Here is an 18,979-nt window from a genome sequence, read left to right as displayed (position 1 = left end):
GGTACAGTGGCAGCTTACAGACATAGACATTCATCACTCTTCCGTGCTTTCCGTTCACATTTATCTACCTCCAAGTCTACACCAGAGATTGGGCATCTGACTTCAGCTTGGCTTCTAGTAAGTCAGTGGTGCTCACCCGTACGATTTCGAGTTTTACGGAGGGTGCTGTTACAACATACAGCATACAAACAGCAGTGTTAATTAGATTGCTCCCGTAACCACATGCCTTCTCATTGTGGTTTATTCTCACATAGTGAGGGCGAAAAGAAAAATATCCGAAGCAAGTAATCTATCCACGGACTCTCGTTAACCGCCGAAATGTTGTAGTGAACTATGCTAGCGTTGAATCTGACGTTTCGTACACCACAATTCTGTCCGCTTAATGGATAATGGAGGCATTAGAGTGCCCCTTGTGTGATTTTGTTCACTGTGGTTGGGTCATTAAGTTTGAGTCCCAGCTTGAAGCACTTTGGTGTACAACAAAAATCCGATTGGCTGTCATCCACTAACTAAATTGATGTTTTAAGTTTACAATAAGTTTGTTTGTGAATGAATACTCAATCCCTCACCAGTTAAGAACGAACAACATTGCTGAAAATTCACGTAGTCTACCTACTTGAAGTGCCCCACATAGGGCAAAACTGGAAGTGGCTGTCAGCAGGAGTTCACTATCTTTACAAAAAGTATACTTTGTCAACGTTTACCTTTAATATTTCCTGCATCATTTTGAGTCCTATGAAGCCCAAGGGGTGGGCAACATGAAACTATAAAGCCGAAAACCATTCCGATAAAAATGAATTATAGACGTAGTGCACTGTTCATAAGGTTTCTGAAAATTCTTCAAAAGTCCACGACCAGTTTCACCCTTCTCGGGACTTATCATATAGACGCAATCCCTGGGCTTACTTCGATCTCATGTCTACTTGAACCAAAATTGCACGAAATTAGCGAAAGCAAATTTAGTTTTGTGAGAGACTCACAAGGAACCCAGTTGGATCTCTCGTTTATGATGTCTCTAAGCACCCGGACGGGTTCCAGGTATGTCTCTCGCAAAACCCAGTTTGTTTGTGAATGAGTGTATTTCGCTGACTCTTGATTGTATTCGGTAGACCACCTGGAGAGAGGCCATCCTGGGTCAAATGCTTTCTGGCCTGTTCTGGGGAACTACCTGTTCTCGGTTGCATTGCACAACCGACAATTTTGGTATCAAGTGGTCATGTTTGGTGGTAGAGTCTTACAAATGGATTTTTGTAACCAATACACTGATGAACCCTAGATGAGTGTCTTCAGATGTAAGCGTGATGAAAACGCACAAGCCATATCTCACCCTGGTAGTGAGTCTTGGGTCTTAGATTAAAATGTATAGGCTATCTGGTGAGCTGGAGGGTGCTGGTCAATATACTAAAAATGGTCAACCAAATTTCTGCTTGTGCCTCAGGTTTCGGTATTCAAAAACTCCAAACTACGATATCACATTTTGCGACAAAATTCTACTCACTTCTCAAATGAGAATATCCTAAGCTGAGTTTAGCCATTGATTGACAAAATATGTGCAAATGAAGTCCATCCTGACTTGAAATACTACTTACATGTATCCTCACAACACCAGAAACTTTGACACCATTCAGTAAGCAGACAGTTCGTTCATATTCATGCGTTGACTAGTAATTGTGCTGGGGGGCCAAAGTGGTGGTAACACCTTGAATCGTGTTTACTGTTGCCCAATCCAAGGTGATCTATTGTTCCACTCTCCGTGTAACAGCAGCCTTAGATTTCTGGCTCTGATTAGGATAATAATTTTTTATTACCCAAGCCAGCTTGGTGACCATTAAAAAATCTCTGGTCTTTTCCGCAATACTCATTTCGTTCGGAAAGGTCATATGGCTACCAAGTTACAAGCACAAAGCAGGAGCTCCTAAACGCAAGTTGGTCAGTATGCACTGAAGATCAAGGGAACCCTAAAAATATGCGCTTCAGAGACTTCACGTAAATGAAACAAGATGTATGTACTAACTACGCTGTCAAGCAACTCATCTTTTCTGAACGCAACCCCGTGGAGCGACCTCTGTTACCCCTGTTTTCCACCATACTTTTACCTTCTTGTCATTCAGCTATTTTCGGCGTAAGGATTGCCTTGACAAGAGCGTTTACTACGTCATAACACAGGTCAGAAACTCAGCGTCCAAAAGCCTCTGCTATCAAAGTAAACTAGTTCCCCTGACATGAGCATAGAAACCCATGTTACCAATGCAATTTCACGCGCTGCGTTGTGAGAAATCCTCAAATCTGGATTGGTGACAGCCTTTTGTTTAAAGGAACCTCATACTTGCTTACGTCAACCACGAACCGCACTGACAAATCGTTCTGTCCCTTTTGTCTTGCGAGCCTCCTTACTGACAAATCGTTCTGTCCCTTTTGTCTTACCTGCAAGCCTCCTTCAGACGCACTGGCAGATAGGTATCATTTGTTCGTTGATTAGTCTCTCATTAAAGGCATCTAACTGTGCGGATTGCGTGTTGTTTCGCACTTGCATCTAACTGGTTGCTCATACACAAAATCAGACTAATGAAAATAGGGATACTGGACTCACTTGATGCGTCCTAAAATAGTCGAAACCGTTGATGAGCTGTCCAAGAGTCTGAAAAACCTTACAGGCGTACAAGGTCCGTGAAGATGAATTTTTCATGAACAACGGGATTAAAATTTTCCGAAAGCATACTGACTGCTGTCTGACATTAACGGCCACCATTTTTTGAGCATTTGTTTGGCTAAATGTCGGTCAGGATACGAAAAGGTCACCAAAACATCCAGATGTTTACAGCTAAGAGAATCTTGTCCATACATGTTAGCCAAATTCCCACGTGTCCTAGGAGTTATTGGGCTTCATGCGACTATGAAAGCCAGTATGACGAAGTTAACTGTTAACTGTAGCCTGCGTCAACAGTAATGCAACATGCCTCGCAACGCCGAAAAAGTTGCAAAAGTCAGTGTTTTTAGCATGTTCTAACCGCGTCCTACCAGTTGTGGCTGAGCCGATAAAGTTCACTACTGCGACCCAAATATCTTTGTCTTTGTCCTTGTTTAGACATCACAAATAAGACTCTCCAACACTGTAGCGTTGACAAGCAATTGAAATTAAGCTATGCACTTCCCTTCCTCTTGAATTCCGAAACCTACCGAACATTGGCAGCGTGTTCTTGAGACCAGATTTTATAAAGCTCACGGACCGACTCTAATATCGAAGGACATTTCAAAAATAGTTTACAACGGCGATTTCTTCTATCACTTTCCCTGATTTTACTGGTTTCAATTTTCTAAATCACTGGGTTTGTTACGCAGAGCTTAGCCGTGTAGTACAGTACTAGGAACCCTTCGGTCTGGAACTCTGGGATAGCTGATAATCAAATACAAAGAAACGGATATCAGCGGTCTGAGACACATACTGTTCACATTGTAACACGGCTTCTAAAATCGACAGATTGGTGAGCAAACGGTAATTTTATCAATCACCCTGATAAATGCGCATTGGTTGTCGATTATCCTTTCAAATTGGACTTCGAACTGGATCAGTGAAATCGTAACACTCCTTAAGAAAGCGGGACTGCCCTAAAAATTAGACCAGAGAGGTATTTCTAGAAAAGAAATCCTCAGCAGTACATGGCCGTCACCTACTTGCTCTTAACCCTACATTTTGCCATACTCACCTAGGCCAGATGAACTTGTCGGTATCTCGGTCCTAATGACTCCTTCGGATCGCATGGCTGGTACATACCTAAGACGCGCCATTATTGAACGTCTTGACCATTTACAATGTTGTCTACCCGAAGACTCTGTTGACCTAATGATTACGTAAGTGAACCACACGATTTCAGTGTTTCAATCGTGAAACAACTGTGAGATGATCAACTGTAACAACGACAAAAATGACAGTAACCAGCAGTCCAAATCGTTGTTTTTCTTTCAGTAAGAAATGCGCAAGATCATATGTAGAAAAGCTAGTGCCTATTGAAAGCTGTTTTTAACTTAGACACAGTAGCACGCTGTTCATACTCAGAAACCACAGTCTTGTTGCTCCTTGGCCCACCAAGTTAACTACGAGGGGTTCTCCTGTGGACATGTTTCGACAACCGCATTGTTTTTCGAATGTGTGCTGGCTGTTTCTGTGGTAGGTGAATCTAACAGAGAATCTGTTCCCGCCAAATCACTGGTATCACTTGTTATAAGCTGAGAGTGAGCAGTGTTCAGCGAGTACTCATCTGTGTGTTGCTCCACTGTTTCCGGTTTATCTTCACAGGCTTCTGAAGCTGTTTCTTCTCCTATCACTATATCCTCCTCCACCTCCCGGTCGCTGATTTCCACGTCTTTTGACCAGTTTACGGAAGAAGTGGAGTGCTGTCTGTCATGCTGTTCCGGTGCAGGAAGTCTTGGAGATGGTGGTTCAGGCTCCAAAGCACAAAAGAGGTTGGGGCTCGCCTGAATGAGGCATTCGGAATCCATGTCCCGTTTCTTTGTGTGAATCTTTACACGCTTATTTTCTCCATACCCGGGCCGCTTTTGGCGAGCGTCCACCGAAGCTACGACTAGGGGATGTCTGGTAGCCAAAACGAACGGTCCGGATCCCGATGTAGTCTTACTGTTGTCTTGTTGATGTGTCAGTAGCGCTTCAGAAGAAGATTTGTCTCCCCAATTTTGCGAGTGGACAGCACTCCTCCGCTTCAGTTCTTTCACACTTTTACGCCGGAAGAAACCACAGGCATAGAAACATATACCTAACACGGTAAGAACGAATATGCCAGCAACTATGGCAACAATGAAGGGCCAGAGAGGTATGCGGTGTGTTATTTTTGGTTTTACCCCACGAAGTATGATCGACTGTTTCAATTCAAAAAAGGGTGGTGGGGTGGGATATTCGAATTTGAGAATGCGTACGGCTTCTGATACATTGTTTTCAAGTGCTTTGTAGACGACCAAACTTGATGGCACTTCACCCCAGTGTTCAACGCGCAGGCGGCTTACAAAGCTGACGTCAGGAGTCTGCAGGTTGAAATAGGTTTCAGCCCAAAGCCATCCTGTCCAACGCAGGCGTACCGCATCTCGTTTCCCAAGATGTGTCAGTGTGCATTTGATCGACACACATCGTGTCGGAATATTCGTCGTGCGCGGGTCACAGCTGAACTGAAAACGGAATTTTTCACTCCGTCGGATTTTGATTCCAAGACCGTCAGCCTCGTTGGCTGGATCGACCTGCTCCAATTTTGAGTCGCCAAAATCTTCCGTCCTGGTAATGATATAACCTACGTTCCGGCTCCCACGTTTGGCACGCAGTAATTGTGACCCGGCAGAAAAGGGAGGTTCTGCTGGTTCTCGGTGACCTTTAATAAACCAGGAGCGGACAGCGAGCTAACAGAACGTTACAGGCTTGAGATCAATGACAATCAAAAGTATGAACATTATTTCAACTGGATAGTTATCGATTCGGTAAGTGTGGTCACTTGAATATCAAACATGACGTCTAACCTACACCCGAATGTTAATGTAATGTTAGTGCAATAATGTTGAATACTGGGATATGATGTGCATCGACTACCTAGAGGCTGTAAGAAGGAAAGAGTTAATGGCCTGATTAGAATTCGCAGCTAAGATAAATCACTTGGTAGAAGAAAACTGATAACCGGTATGTCTGTGCAAAGCTTCAAGCAGAATGATTGTTTTGGTAAGTACTCTCACCATTCAGATCACCTCAAGTGTAGGGTGAATCTGGAGTTTCATTTGGTTATCGCTCTGCCTCTATCAGGCAAAGGAGCACTGCTTTTAAGACAATATGTATCGGAAGCTAATACTTTCCATTCTGAAAATATTTGTCAATTTATCATTGTCGCCTGATTAACTGAACAATAAACATGCTGAACAATGCGCCTCCACGTCCTTTTGAGCTCATTTTGAATCTGTCACTTTCATTTGCTGGTTCTTTGGGCACAGCCCACTTATCGATCGACTGGTTGTTACAGTGTCCGCGATTCTGTTCTGTATAGACTATAGCTGGATATGGCTCAGTGGCTAAGTCGAGAACCTGCCGACCGGAACGTTGATAGTTCGAACCCTACCTCTGCATCTCGACTGCCTCCGTTTAGGTTTAGGAAATATCTCGACCCTCGTGCTTCCTTCGGGGGCATAACAACTAGGTACCGAAAGGGTACTTCAGCTGAACGATAGATTACATACCAAAATCGAGATGGAACTATCACCACCTTGAACTGTTCAAGATGTGTTCAAGCCTGATGCACATACGTGTGCAAACTGGAACAAGCTTAGGCGGAACACAAGGAGACAGTTATTATTTAACCTTGTGAGCCTTCTCTCAAATGGAATGAAACACATCTCCGACGCTTACTTCCACCTTCTGGCCACAATATAGAAGACTAGCTAATTCGAGAACAAACAGGTGTTAAATGATTCCAAGTCAAGCCAACTGACTATTAGCACTTCAACAGTAAGTCTCTTCATAATCCGGGGTCATTTCCCACGCATAAACCTTTGGAATCGCCTTCACCTGGGAGAGAATCTCCGTCTACTTGTGAATCACTGATGTGGATAGGAGTCAAGTCAATAAGTATAGTGGTATCTACAAGAACCTGGGTTCCAGGGAAAACTAATCGTCCACTATTCCTGTCATGGCAGAATACACATAGCGAACTGTTTCCCAACTATCACCCTAACATTGGAAGAAAATCAAGGTAGTCTTAGTGAATGGACTGATAACTGCCATCAAATTTGAGAGGTTTTGGAGATTGTAGTGAAGACAATCCCAAATCACTCGTGGTGAGTAAATTAAAACAAATGTTCACAGAAAACTTGCATTGAAAAGCGCGCAGTGCTTCAGACACAATGATCAAATCCCAATGAGCGCACCCGAGCTACAGGTATTTCGACATTGATAATCAATGCACCCTTACAGAAGTGCTGACTTGAAGGACATCTACTGTGTTTACGTCCAGTTGGCTGACGCTGGGACAAAAAGTACAGCCGAATGCGACTGGCTTTTCCAAGGTCGTACTGGAAGTGTCCGCGTTCTACGGAAAGACGAATGCCCTAGTGCATGCTAGTGCCATGTGCCCTCGCGCGGTCGTGTCAAATGGACTTGTTTCAAGGAAGACAGGGAAACACCAGAGACCGGCTTTTAGTCTAGCTCGTGTCGGCTCATTTTTCTGTGTGGCCGAGTGGAATTTATGGGTTCGGCAAACGTACCAGACTTACTTTGCGGCTGTATTGACTGCTTACAATGCACTTTTGTTCAAAAGGTTTATCCTGAAAGACTTTGACCTCCATATTTTTACTAGAGTGTTAAACAGCAATGAAATTCCTGTTCCTCTTTGAGCGATCAAGCTGTTACCCGCCCTCAAGATGCGGAAGAATTCGGGACCAGTCTGTTCCTGAGGGCACAACTACAATCGTAGCTGAACAAGAAAGCACAATAATAATGTTCCCTCGGTTTGTGACGTAAATTTCGCAAGTCTCGTTGCTGAAAATGTTGAAGTTATCAACAACCGAAAATTAGACTGAATGTCTAAAATGAAGCAGTTGGGTGATCCACTGTTCGTAAAGATGGCTAAGTCCCCGCATCTACGCTGCTGTTTCCCAAACAAATTGCAGACGGGATTAAGTTCAAACGACGCGAATTACTGCTACGTGAGAATTACGCCAACCTACCAAGAAAGTCTCATTCGTAACTCCTGAGTCGGGTTGATATGCGCCTAGTGTTGTCAAACAGCTACGGAAATTTACATACTTTTCATACTTTTATACTTTCGCTTATTTCCCCGAAACGTAGTTAACGTGATATTCACAATGCCATAACCGACGGACGTCAATGATGGGGCTACCGTTGGACACAAGCATGTTTAATTTGAGTAGGTGCCGTCCAGAACCTCAGCGAATCTCATTATGCCGTACACAACAAATACTCAGCATCTTTTTAGCAGTGAGTGAAACGCAAGGGGAACTGTTGTTTCACTTACTTGAACCATCGAAGTCCAATACAGTCAAGCCCAATGGATTCAGGTAATCCGTTGGCACAACACATTGTCCCACAGATTGGCCGTCAGCCGAGAAAATTTGTGGAAGCAGGTTTTCCCACTCTGAACAAGAAACAAAGTGCTGGTTAACACGCATAAAACAATAGTAGAGGGCATAATAGTACGATTTTACCATTTTACAGAAAATGGAAAGGACTTTCACACCACGAGACAACAGTACGACGGAAATGCCCTGGGCCATTGACCCGCATCTAGTGGTTGATTGTCACGGTAAATGGTTGAACTCACACCAGCAGACCTTATTGATGGAAATACGTTTGGCTTGTGCGATAATTTATTCTAGGACGTGAAGAAGGCATTTCTGGCTGAAATACGTCACAGATGCAATGCGGATTAGAGGTCAACGCATGGGATGAAGCAACGTACGCAATACATACCTATCGCGTTCATCGTAATTCCCAATGCCACACAAAGATATATTTTCACTTTAGCCATTGATTTGGATATTGGTAGCGTGGGTCGGTTAATTGGCTTTTAATCTGGTGGTAACTGATCTGTTAATTGGGCTTGATTACTTGCTTCGTCACCATCAGTCTGCGCGCCTGAACACCATATTTACCGTGTGACTCACGTTCGCGTTCCATTAGATGGCAAAAATGACCTGAATGTGTAGCTACCCTTTCGCCACACACGTGGCTGTACAGGTCACCGACACTCGCTAGATCACGAGATCTGTCTTTTTTCTTACACTCACAAATCACGCCACAGAATTGTGACTGACTTGACTACACAGCTCACAGTCAAGCCCTCGATCCCAAGACTCGCTTTATTTTCCTACACGTACAAATCACGATACACAAAAGTGACTCATCTGACATCGACTGTCCACCGTCCGATGAGGTAGCAACAAGTCATGTGCTGACACCCACACACACGCAAAAGTTCTTACATATAGGATAACAGCACAGCAACACAACACAACTCAACAGCTTCGCACGTCGCCCAGCTCGGAGCAGAGCCGCTCAGGTCCTTACGGCGCTTCACTCACGGATATCCAGGACTACGTGTGGCTGTTACAGCAGCGAAGAAGACACGAAACCTGCATCCGGACTTACAACAGGATTTATCAAACTGTACCTGCAAAACGATAAGTCCCTTGTTTGCATATATACCTGTTGTAATAATTTTATTCAACAAGCAAACATTGTTAGTGCTCTCCGTTTTCTCGTTCATACAACTGGTTTTCGGGTTCTAGTAGAGCATTAACAAATGACAGGATCCGCCAATCAGTGTAGCAGAACTTAGAGCGATTCAGTTGCGGATATGAAGAAGAATTCAATAACCGGAGTCTCTGCTTGACACAAAGCGAATGATTCTGCCGCGTACTTGGAAAAAGACCTCTATGCAAACGGTCAATCATATTGGTCTTATTACTCACCCCTCCCACTGGGAAACACCCCGTCCAACTGATGTTTTGGGATCCTATAAGTGTTTTTTCAATGAAAAACAATACTGAAGAATTTGTCAGAAATATGGCCAACATTCGTGCACTTTCTGATGCTTTTGAAAAGGGTTTAAAAGGCGGGCTATGTTAGTAACAGGCCTCATCGAGTATAAATGCTTTCAGTTTTTACCTGAGTTTACACACACTTGTTACGAAAGGCTAGTGCTTTAGATAATTTTTCCACAAGCACATGAACGAGAACTTCGTACTACATCCCGAATCTATTAATCCTCGGGTGCAACCCAATGAGTCAGCTGGCGATCAGTCACTACTCTGTTTTTTCCCCATCAGTAGTATCTCAGTGTCTCTAAAACACCAAAGTCGGCAACGTCCAACCGAACAATTGGGAATTAGATCACAGTGATTCAGCCCGCTGTTTTACCATTTTAGACCAGAGTGAAAAAGAACTTTAAATGACCTCTTGGCATATAGTTAGATAAGTGATCTGTCCGTTTAGATGACGTGAGTTCAAAGTCTGTTATAGTTCAGAAGTCTGTTTGTTGTCTTGGGTTTGACAAAAACACAAGCCATCAGTTGCATATGCAGAATGCTCTACAGCAACTCTCTACCTTTCGCAACTATTCTGGACCACTGATGCCCACGTGATTAGCATGCAACTCAGTGTTGCCCCACATGGAGCTACCCATGTAATGGTGATGCTACTGACGGGGAGGCACGTGAGTAGTATGCGCTGTTCGTAGAATTTCGCTTTGCGTCTATTGAAAAAAAGGAGCTCTGTTGCGGAATTCGTAGAGCCACTTTGTAACATTTGTTTGGATTTGACCGACGAATGAGTGGAGTCAACGAATCTCCAGGAAAGTTCAAGAAGACTCGTTCGGGAGAAGATCGGTGCCCAGTTTTTGTAACTAAGATGCTGATTAGAGTTTTGCTTCCCTGTTCAATGGTCTGTAACCGGTCAGCTGGCATTTGCGAATAAAGAACTCGACAGCGAGTCCTTTCCTGCTTCAAAGCTTCTCTCTCAAACAGAGGCTGCCAAAAGGCAACGAATCGGTTGTGTCTACTAATGGGGTACTTATTAGCACACTTACCGGAATATGCGCTACCCTTCTGGGAGAGTTTCCTGACTTCAGGAACCAGATATACAAGGGGTTTTCGGTCCACCGTTGAAAAAGGCAAGTCTAACATCAGGCTCAAATTCGCAAGGTCTGTAGTCCCAGGATTTTCAATCACAAAAGTATGTTCCAACTTCGGACCAATATCCTCGGAGAATACCTTACGCGGACCATATGCTTTTTTTTAAAAAAAGAAAACAGACAGGAAGGTGAAAGAATTAAGCCTAAACGATCATTACCAAGTAGAACTTGGAAAAAGCTTATTTTGAATAGGTAGAATGCACTACTCATAGGTTTGTTGAAACTATTCGCGGCAGCCTACGCCCGGTTTTGCCCTCCTTGGGGCTCATCATAAACGAGAGATTCCGCTGGGTTTCAGGCGAGTCTGCCGTCAAAACCAAATTTAAATGTAAATGAATAGTTTGTTCAAAATAGTACTGGAAGCAAAGTGTCAGTAAAATTCCTGCATTCAACCGTGGTAATGCGAACAGAATAGTGTGTTGATGATGACGATGGTAAAGATGTTGATAAAAGGTGTTGGATACTCGACCGTCAAGGGTTATAAAATATCTAATAATAATCATGTTTTGGTGGACTATTCCCGAACCAGTACACACAGTAAGGTATGTCTAAAGGATAGGTATGAAACAGTGTCCGAATGTGGTGAACTGCGAGCAGTCTTCTCCATTCATACACGATCCTAATGAAATCCGATTCCAAATATTACCGTACCTTTCGACAATCGTTCCCGTGATGTCCTTCAAGATAGTACGGATCTGAATACTGAACAAATGTATGTCCATATCTCTCGTAAGAACTTCTGGAAGCCCAAAAGTTCTCAACAATGAACGATTTGAACGATTGTCTATCAGTTCCCATCAAGGAAATTAACTTGCTTTTCAAAGACCTGTTTCTCATGGGGATAGTAGTCATTTCGTTAACCTTGTTCACACTACTTTCAGGTTACTTCGAGTGATTATTTAGGAAAATATCGCGGGTACAATGGAGAACTCACCACCAGCAAAGACTGTCGGTTCTTTTCTGTGATCGATTAAGGAAGCTGGCTGTAATCCAAGACCGATCAAAACTCGTGGCTTGTAGACGATTTGGTAATTAACCGAGATTCTGTTGTTACTTAGGTCTGGATCATCTGTTTCCGAGAACACACGCATCTGTATACCTGGGTAGACGAGCTGACCACCTTCTTGGAGTTTGTTGACCAACTCTTGCGTTGATATAGTTCCCGTACCAAGATGAGCAAAAAATATCCCCACATCAATCCAGATTGGCTCGTTTGGATGCAGTGAACGTCTCCGTCTGGAGGTAATCAAAACGGCATCTTTGGCCTCAGATACATGAGTCATCCATCCTGCCATTGCTGGTCGAGCAGACAGTGTTGCATCCACTCCGGCTTGAGTTATATTTACTTCTGTCAACTGGAGTTCGACTCCTGCGGGCGGACTGGATGATAGTTTCCCAAATGTTTGAATTTGGATCCGAACTCCAGTGGCTTTCGTTGGTCCCATATTTTCCAGCTGCAAACGCAGGACTGTCCGGCGTTTGCTGAAGTCGATTTGTACTGTACGTGGAGCAGAACTAAAATGAACCAATGTGTCATCAATATGGCTCAAGCGCAAATCAGAGCTGCAGCCTGACGGTGACCCAGGACACACAGGTGCATTGAGGACAAGGTTTGCTTGACACTCTGACCAGTCGACCAAGGGTTGTTCGGCCTTATTACATAGCTTCTCTTCGGAGCGATAAGAAGCGCATTCTTCCGTACGCACAAACGATCGATAGGCTATGCGAAGTGGGACGATGTTCAAATCGATTGACTGTGCTTCATAGCGCGCCCGAAGGCGTGCTAAAATCTGCATCTGCCCTTGTCTAATTCGGACGGGCTTTGGCTCACCAACTACTTCGAAACGTGGTTTATCCGGATCCAAACTGTAGGGAAACTCTGACTGGAAAAAGTCTTCGAGTCGATCTCTCTTATATGAAACATTGTTCGCGTTTTCCGTATACCTTTCATTCCAAAGCACATCTGGATTGATTTGGTGCACACGAATATTTGGGCTTGTTAGACCGTCCGGAATAGGAAGCAGCTCATTTGAGTACATATCATTGAGCGACACAAGTATCTTAACCTTTATCTCTGAACCCTTTCTCAATTCTTTACTTCTGTCCTCTGCTGCAACGGAGATTTTACAGTGGGCTCTTACATGTTTGGGCATGGTGAAGATGTAAGGAATCGATGTTGTGGTTTTGTTCTCTTCTCCTAGCGCAGTGACAATCAATTCTGGCCAACCGTCGCGATCTATATCCACACCACGTGCCACTGCGATTCCAAAACCATCGCCTGGCTTTTTGTCCGGTGCTTCGAGGACCTGTAAGAAAGTGTAACATCATAGACGTAATTCGCTCAGTAGGTCAACAAAGGAATTCCTCCTTAAAGAGAAAATTGTACGTGGAACTCACCAATCCACAAAGCTTGCGAAGAGCCACCCCTGTAAAATGATATTAGGCACAAGAAAAGTGTGCGAACATTTGAACACAGTAAAGTTTCAGCGATTTCTTTCCTAAACAGAAATCCTACTCTTGGAGTGAATGAAAATCTTTGTCCAGTTTGTTTGTCCAGCGAAAGCCGTCTGTAAGTGAACGCCCCATATCCAAGACAATGAAACCTTTCAAAATAAACACAATCATAAATCGCATTTCATACAAATCCCGTGCAAATTATCGCGCGCACACCTTTACACTACACAATTATGCCGTGATACAGTCCAGCTGAACTGGAGTTGAGCAAAACGCGTACATAGGAGATGCACAACTGTGTCATAAGGATCACCTTCTTCGCCGACTGAAAATGTGTGTGCTTCTGACCGGTTTCTTTTTCGGTTGTTGTAGTGCAAATCGAGCTGTGAGATACCTCGTTCTACTGGAAACCTCTCGTTAAGTCATCAAGGAAGGAAAGGTACAGTTTTTCTGAAACACTTTGAAAGGTGAAACCATAAGCAAGCAGACTTTCTGCGAAAATGGCAGAATATTTGCCGAAGATAGGTCTGTTTGTTATCAGAAGCAGAACCTTCTGGATACATGCTCCGATCATAGTCCCGGCTACGTGAACGAACCCTCGATGTCTATTAGTTGCTAGTCACGTGAACGCACTGAAAATAGCTCCAAGTATGGTGACGAAGCGTCTGCAAGCCAGTCACAAAGGTTAACGACGGACCAACAGCCTTTTGATCAACACCCAATACACCACATCCGAGTTACCAGTATTTTAGCACTCCTTCTCTTCATTTCTGGTTGGGAATTCATTGGCATGAGCCTACATTATTCACGGTTGAGATAACGGTTGGTCTCAGCGACCACCGGAGGAAAGAATATTGTATCGCGTGGAGCTGATAAACTGCCCCTGATCTCATTTCCGAAAACGAGGAGTGCATATCTCGTGTGTCTCTGAAGACAGCTGCCGAATTTGTATTACCCGAAGACAGAAACTGGTGACAGAGTAGCTCGGTATAATTGAGGCCCACTCCACAGACACATTGCTACACTTGAGGGACATATGTGGTGGTTTTATCCTGCCAGGTAACATGTCCGAAGCTTTGTCACAGGTTCCCATGACGTTTAAAGTTAGTCGTTGTGCTTCTTCTTACCTTCATCCTAATCACAGTTGACGGCTTAACATTGCAGCCAAGCCTGACGCCGATTTCGTCGACTAGTAGTGTGCAAATGAATGTAGCTGAGGGCCAGAGATTCCTAATGCGGAAATCTACTGAACATCACTTTTGAGAAGTCCAAAATAACGAGGCCAGGATGGCCCTTCACTAAACCTAGTGGCGACGACACATAAATAGCCAAGGTTTCGTTGTCGAATAACATCGTTGTGTAGCCATGCCATCTTGCGAGAATTTTCATAAGGCCGTATGCAAAATACCAGTTACCGAGGCAGCGGAATTTCCCATGTAAACTAAAGCCGGTTTTCGAGCTTTTTTTAAAAAAAAGCAGATTTCGTGTGCGGTTGGTAGACATGCATGAGCAATCATACGGCTTCACGCAAAAGAAAGTTAGTCTGAGCAATCATACGGCTTCACGCAAAAGAACGTTAGTTTCTTAGGTTGTCTTTACCACGAAGGGCCGGGTATGTTGTTAAGGCTTTTTAAGGTAAACACTGTCAAGAAAAAAATATCCAGTGAGAATGATGTTACAGGCGTGCTCTATAAGTTAATTTGTATAAGGAACTCTGAGATGTAACGAGATTCAGTGGCTGCTTTTGTAAAACTGTCGCTAGGACAGTACCAGAAGCTGTGGATCTCAAAGGAGCATACTCAGTCAACCTGGTATCCAAAATACGGATAGTGTTATTATCTTTCCTTCTAAGGTTTGGGTTGATTGTTGGTAGAAAAGGGCCTTAGAAAGAGTTCATCCACAATTCAACATCCCAGTCCCTGTGGGCGACCTTCAGGAACAAAATAAACTGAACTGCAACAAACAGAACAAACGGGGGGTGACTGATACCTAGCGGTACACTGGCTGTTTCATCAGTGTACAACAGTCATGTCTGTGTGGGTTGAAGCGAGGAACTTTATCACGCTATCGGTTGGCGTTAACAAACTCTGATTACAAAGCACGCATGTTCGAATATCGAGACAGGGTGACCACACGGGGTTAGGAACAGGTCAGACATTTTTCTCCTACCGTTTTTTAATTTGATGACTTCACACCTGATGAAGGACACCCACTGCGATCAAAATGCTAATTAGTAAAAAGCTGTTCTTTTCACTACGTTTTTTCACTGATAATCAACGCAAACACAGCACGCACTCGATATGTTTAGTGTATTTGACCAGAGACTCTTGTAGATGTTGGTCTATGATCAGATGAAGTAAGCATGAAACTGTGCAAGTTTTATTCAAATTTCGGGTACTGTCAAATATCTCTCAGTTTTTGCACTTGTTGTATTAGCCCTCATACGTCTTGTGACAAAGCTGTAAAAGACCCCCTAAATTCGTCGAGGAAAGTTTGGAGAAATTTTTACTGATTGTCTGTCTCTCAATCTGCCCTTGTGGAGCTGATGTCCTTATCTTCACTGTTTTTTTTTCATTTCAAGCCTTATTTGTTGACACTCCTACAATGAAGAGTGACTGTTAATACATGTGGCCAAATTTAACCGCAAAGAAGATGACGAAATTTGTTTTTCTGTGTGCTCTGTCGGTAAAGTTGTGCGACCGAAAAGATGGGCACAATAATCTAGATTTAAGTAACTGGACGACCAAGCAATACAGGATGGGATAACTGATAAAATTAGGGCAGCGAACACGATTNCCGCGTCCTCACTCTTTCCTGAACTCAGCATATGAATGAATGTCTCCAAAACAGCTTCCTAAGTGATTTCTTAACTTATACAACTTTCTATCCTTTTGAAAATATCTTATTTGATATATCTTAGTGCTCGAGTATTGTACAGTTTGGTTGACAAAAATACTCACTAACGAACAAACGCTTTCGAATCCGACCGTAGAATTTCTCGGTTAACATTTTACGAATGTGCGTATGAGGATGACGAGATGGTTCGGTGATTAGAACCAGATCCGGAAGATTCATGGTTCGGAAACAACCTCGGCATTTCGATTCCCCTGTATAGGCCCTCGTACTTTCTTTGGGTGGCATGGCAGCTACGCACTGAAAGGGTGTCACGGCTGAAGGGTTTCTTTCTTGAAGTTCACACTGTACTTTTGGACGAAAGATTTATTCTTCCTACTGAGACATCCATCAATAGGCATGGTAAGCTGGCTAGACCAATAACATCAAGACTGATTTCATGTTTGTATACTCTCTTGACAAACTCACTGGTATAAAAACAATGTATTAACCATTTTACGCGTCCGACGCGACCGCCTGGGAACGTCATTACAGTGTTTTTATGCAATGTCGAGTACAGAAGCGTCATTTAACGCTTTTTTCAGGCAGATCATAGTGATATGGACGAGTGGACAAGCTGTAGGGCCGCAATAGAAATGGTTGAAATAGTGCACCCCAAAGAAAACTTCGTTTTCTTGTTAGGATTCATACCGAAAATGGTAGGTTACTGGACAGGCTGACGGGAATTAGAGATCCGGCCGTAGAACGCTCCAAACAGTCCCGCGACTGTTAGAAAATAGGGTACGACTAATTACATCCTCCCGTTGTGGGGCGCAATTTCGAGTGATCTGAACTTGCATGGTGTCAGGCTCCACTTGAATCAGAAGCAGAGAGAGCCCTCATACAAAGAAAAGCCATCCGTGTACGTTGTTTTTGACCACCTGTAAACTTTTCCATGCAAGACGATAAGATTTGTAGCACCGGAACAAACAGAGATTGTGGAGCAGATGCCGAAAAAGGGCGTTTGTTTTGAGGAAAAACTAGAGTAGGGTGGATTCCACTATCATGTATACTTGCGAATATTATCAGGAAGTTCAGGTCTTCACTACCATGAAACAACTCCCGGCGATTTTTATACAGGATGACATTAAAAGGAGCCAGCAGAAACAAAGTCAATCGGTCAACATTTGGGATGCAGATACTAAAGATGATCATTCGTGGGGCACAAGCATGCCAATTGGGGATTCTTAAGATAAGCCAGCCTATTTAATGCTGGAGCAGTTGAATGTAACTTTTAAAAGTTTGAGCAGCTGGTACAGTTCAGTGGCTAGGTGATGCTAGATGATGCTGGATGTTCATTTCAGTTAACTTTCGCGTGTAATACACTGGCTAAGACGAATCAAACCTGTTGCAAAAGCACAAAATTCGTGATAAATATTTCTACATCAAAAACCCACTGTAGCGTGAATGTTCATGCTTTTGATTAATCGCTCTTTGTTCCGTTCTGTGTTAAACCTCATTCGAACAGAAAATCAACTACATCCGTAGAAGAGTAATGTAAGTGGAGACTGATAACTTTAAAAGGGGAAGACGAAATAAATCGATTGGATGCGAAAACGACCGAGTCAAATTCTAAGTCGAATTATAAGCAAACTATAATCAGTAACTTCACTTACGGCGATACAGCCCACCGACCGGATGCTTCACCTAGTCTGGCTTTCATGGAGCAATTAATGTCAAGGTTGGAACCGCCGAACCCTGGATAACCATTTACAATCACAGTTGACTGTTAGATTAAAATTTAACTGCACGTCACAGACCGGAAGTGATGGAAGATTTGGTTCCTCAAATCGTTGCTCAATTTTTGCGCATGAACAGTGAAAATATAATCAACTGGATAGGGTTCTAAGCGCGAAACAGCCGAACAAACCGAACGGCATGGGCGAAAATTGTCGTGGTGGTAGAAAGCGACCTGTAGTAGGCTGATGTGCCTGGGCCTTCTTTCCTTCAAAAAAAGACATTACTGCACTACAGTGCTTGTGAGAGTTCCTCAAAAGCAAGAGTTTGGTGCGACAGCCCAGTCGAGGGGTAACTCAAGATAGGCCAAGGACTCTAGTTCGTCTTGATAGTATCCTTCGCAAGCTTTCTCTGCTGCAAAAGGGGTGAGCAAGTCAGGATTTTGACGTTTAAGTTCACCAGATTAGTTAACCTCTCAACGCGACACATTATCACGAGACATTGCTGTGTTTAGAGGGATTGGCAACAAATTGGGTGGCCCGGAGGGTAAGCCAGTGGACTACCCTTCCAAATACATGGATCTGATCCAGGTGGGTTGATTAAACTTGTCTCTCAGTCCCAGTCTTGACAACCTGAATATATCTAAATCATAAGAAGACACCTTTCGGATACACTGAACGAAATATCTCCACTTCCACGAATGCTGGATGCATTATCTAACAGCACAGTACTTCTTTTCGACAGCTCAGGATAATTTAGTGGTTTATGCACAAAAATAATCACGAAAAGGTGATTGGTTGGAATCCAACACCGGCTTCTTGATTGCTCCTGTCTAGACTTGGGTTTCCTGACAGTATCTCAGCCCTCGTGCTTCTTTCAAGTACCATCTCAACTATACAATGAGTGAACTCTTGTTATTTTTTTCCTTTCCACAGCGGTCTCGGAGCATTCCAGAAGAATACGTCGTATAAAACAGATTACCATGCTTCAGGGAGGCCATTTTTAAACAATTTTAGCAGTATATTTTCCATCACTGTGAAACACTTTAAAGAGAGTTTGGCGAGCACGAGGAAGTGATCTATTGGTTCCCAACGTTTATTGGTTATTCGCATCATACCAGGGTGTGGCGCAGACGGATCAACCAAAACTGAGTTATGGCTGACAAATTCGTTGAACCACGAGGACGGTGGCTGATCGGTGACACACAGTTGGCCTGTGTGTATTAGCCAGGTTGATGGTGATCAGATTATAGGTTACCTGAGTAC

The 18,979-nt window shown here is 43.5% G+C and overlaps 3 protein-coding genes across 3 annotated transcripts in view; 1 reads left to right on the top strand and 2 right to left on the bottom strand.

Annotated features, from left to right (window-relative positions):
- T265_02961 (hypothetical protein) overlaps nucleotides 1-3,786 on the bottom strand; it is a gene marked incomplete at both ends in the record, with an annotated part of 20,904 nt that extends 17,118 nt beyond the window's left edge. The window contains one exon of the mRNA XM_009167340.1: nucleotides 3,705-3,786. Within this exon, the coding sequence (XP_009165604.1) occupies nucleotides 3,705-3,786 (82 nt within the window). The remainder of the gene's footprint in view (nucleotides 1-3,704) is intronic.
- A 67-nt stretch (nucleotides 3,787-3,853) lies between these two features.
- The window catches only part of T265_02959 (hypothetical protein), a gene marked incomplete at both ends in the record, with an annotated part of 30,812 nt that continues 15,686 nt past the window's right edge, over nucleotides 3,854-18,979 (bottom strand). Inside the window, 4 exons of the mRNA XM_009167338.1 lie at nucleotides 3,854-5,372; nucleotides 8,016-8,135; nucleotides 10,587-10,787; nucleotides 11,626-12,997. Of these exons, the coding sequence (XP_009165602.1) occupies nucleotides 4,093-5,372; nucleotides 8,016-8,135; nucleotides 10,587-10,787; nucleotides 11,626-12,997 (2,973 nt within the window). The remainder of the gene's footprint in view (nucleotides 5,373-8,015; nucleotides 8,136-10,586; nucleotides 10,788-11,625; nucleotides 12,998-18,979) is intronic.
- Nucleotides 5,107-18,685, top strand: T265_02960 (hypothetical protein; the record flags this gene model as incomplete). Its single annotated transcript, XM_009167339.1, has 3 exons — nucleotides 5,107-5,220; nucleotides 18,182-18,304; nucleotides 18,650-18,685. The coding sequence occupies 3 exons, from the start codon at nucleotides 5,107-5,109 to the stop codon at nucleotides 18,683-18,685; spliced, it is 273 nt and encodes a 90-aa protein (XP_009165603.1).

The sequence above is a fragment of the Opisthorchis viverrini genome (genome assembly GCF_000715545.1).
Source record: "Opisthorchis viverrini unplaced genomic scaffold opera_v5_39, whole genome shotgun sequence".
Taxonomy (NCBI): Eukaryota; Metazoa; Platyhelminthes; class Trematoda; order Opisthorchiida; family Opisthorchiidae; genus Opisthorchis; species Opisthorchis viverrini.
Note: the sequence above shows the minus strand (reverse complement) of the source record. Positions and strands in the feature narration are given on the sequence as shown.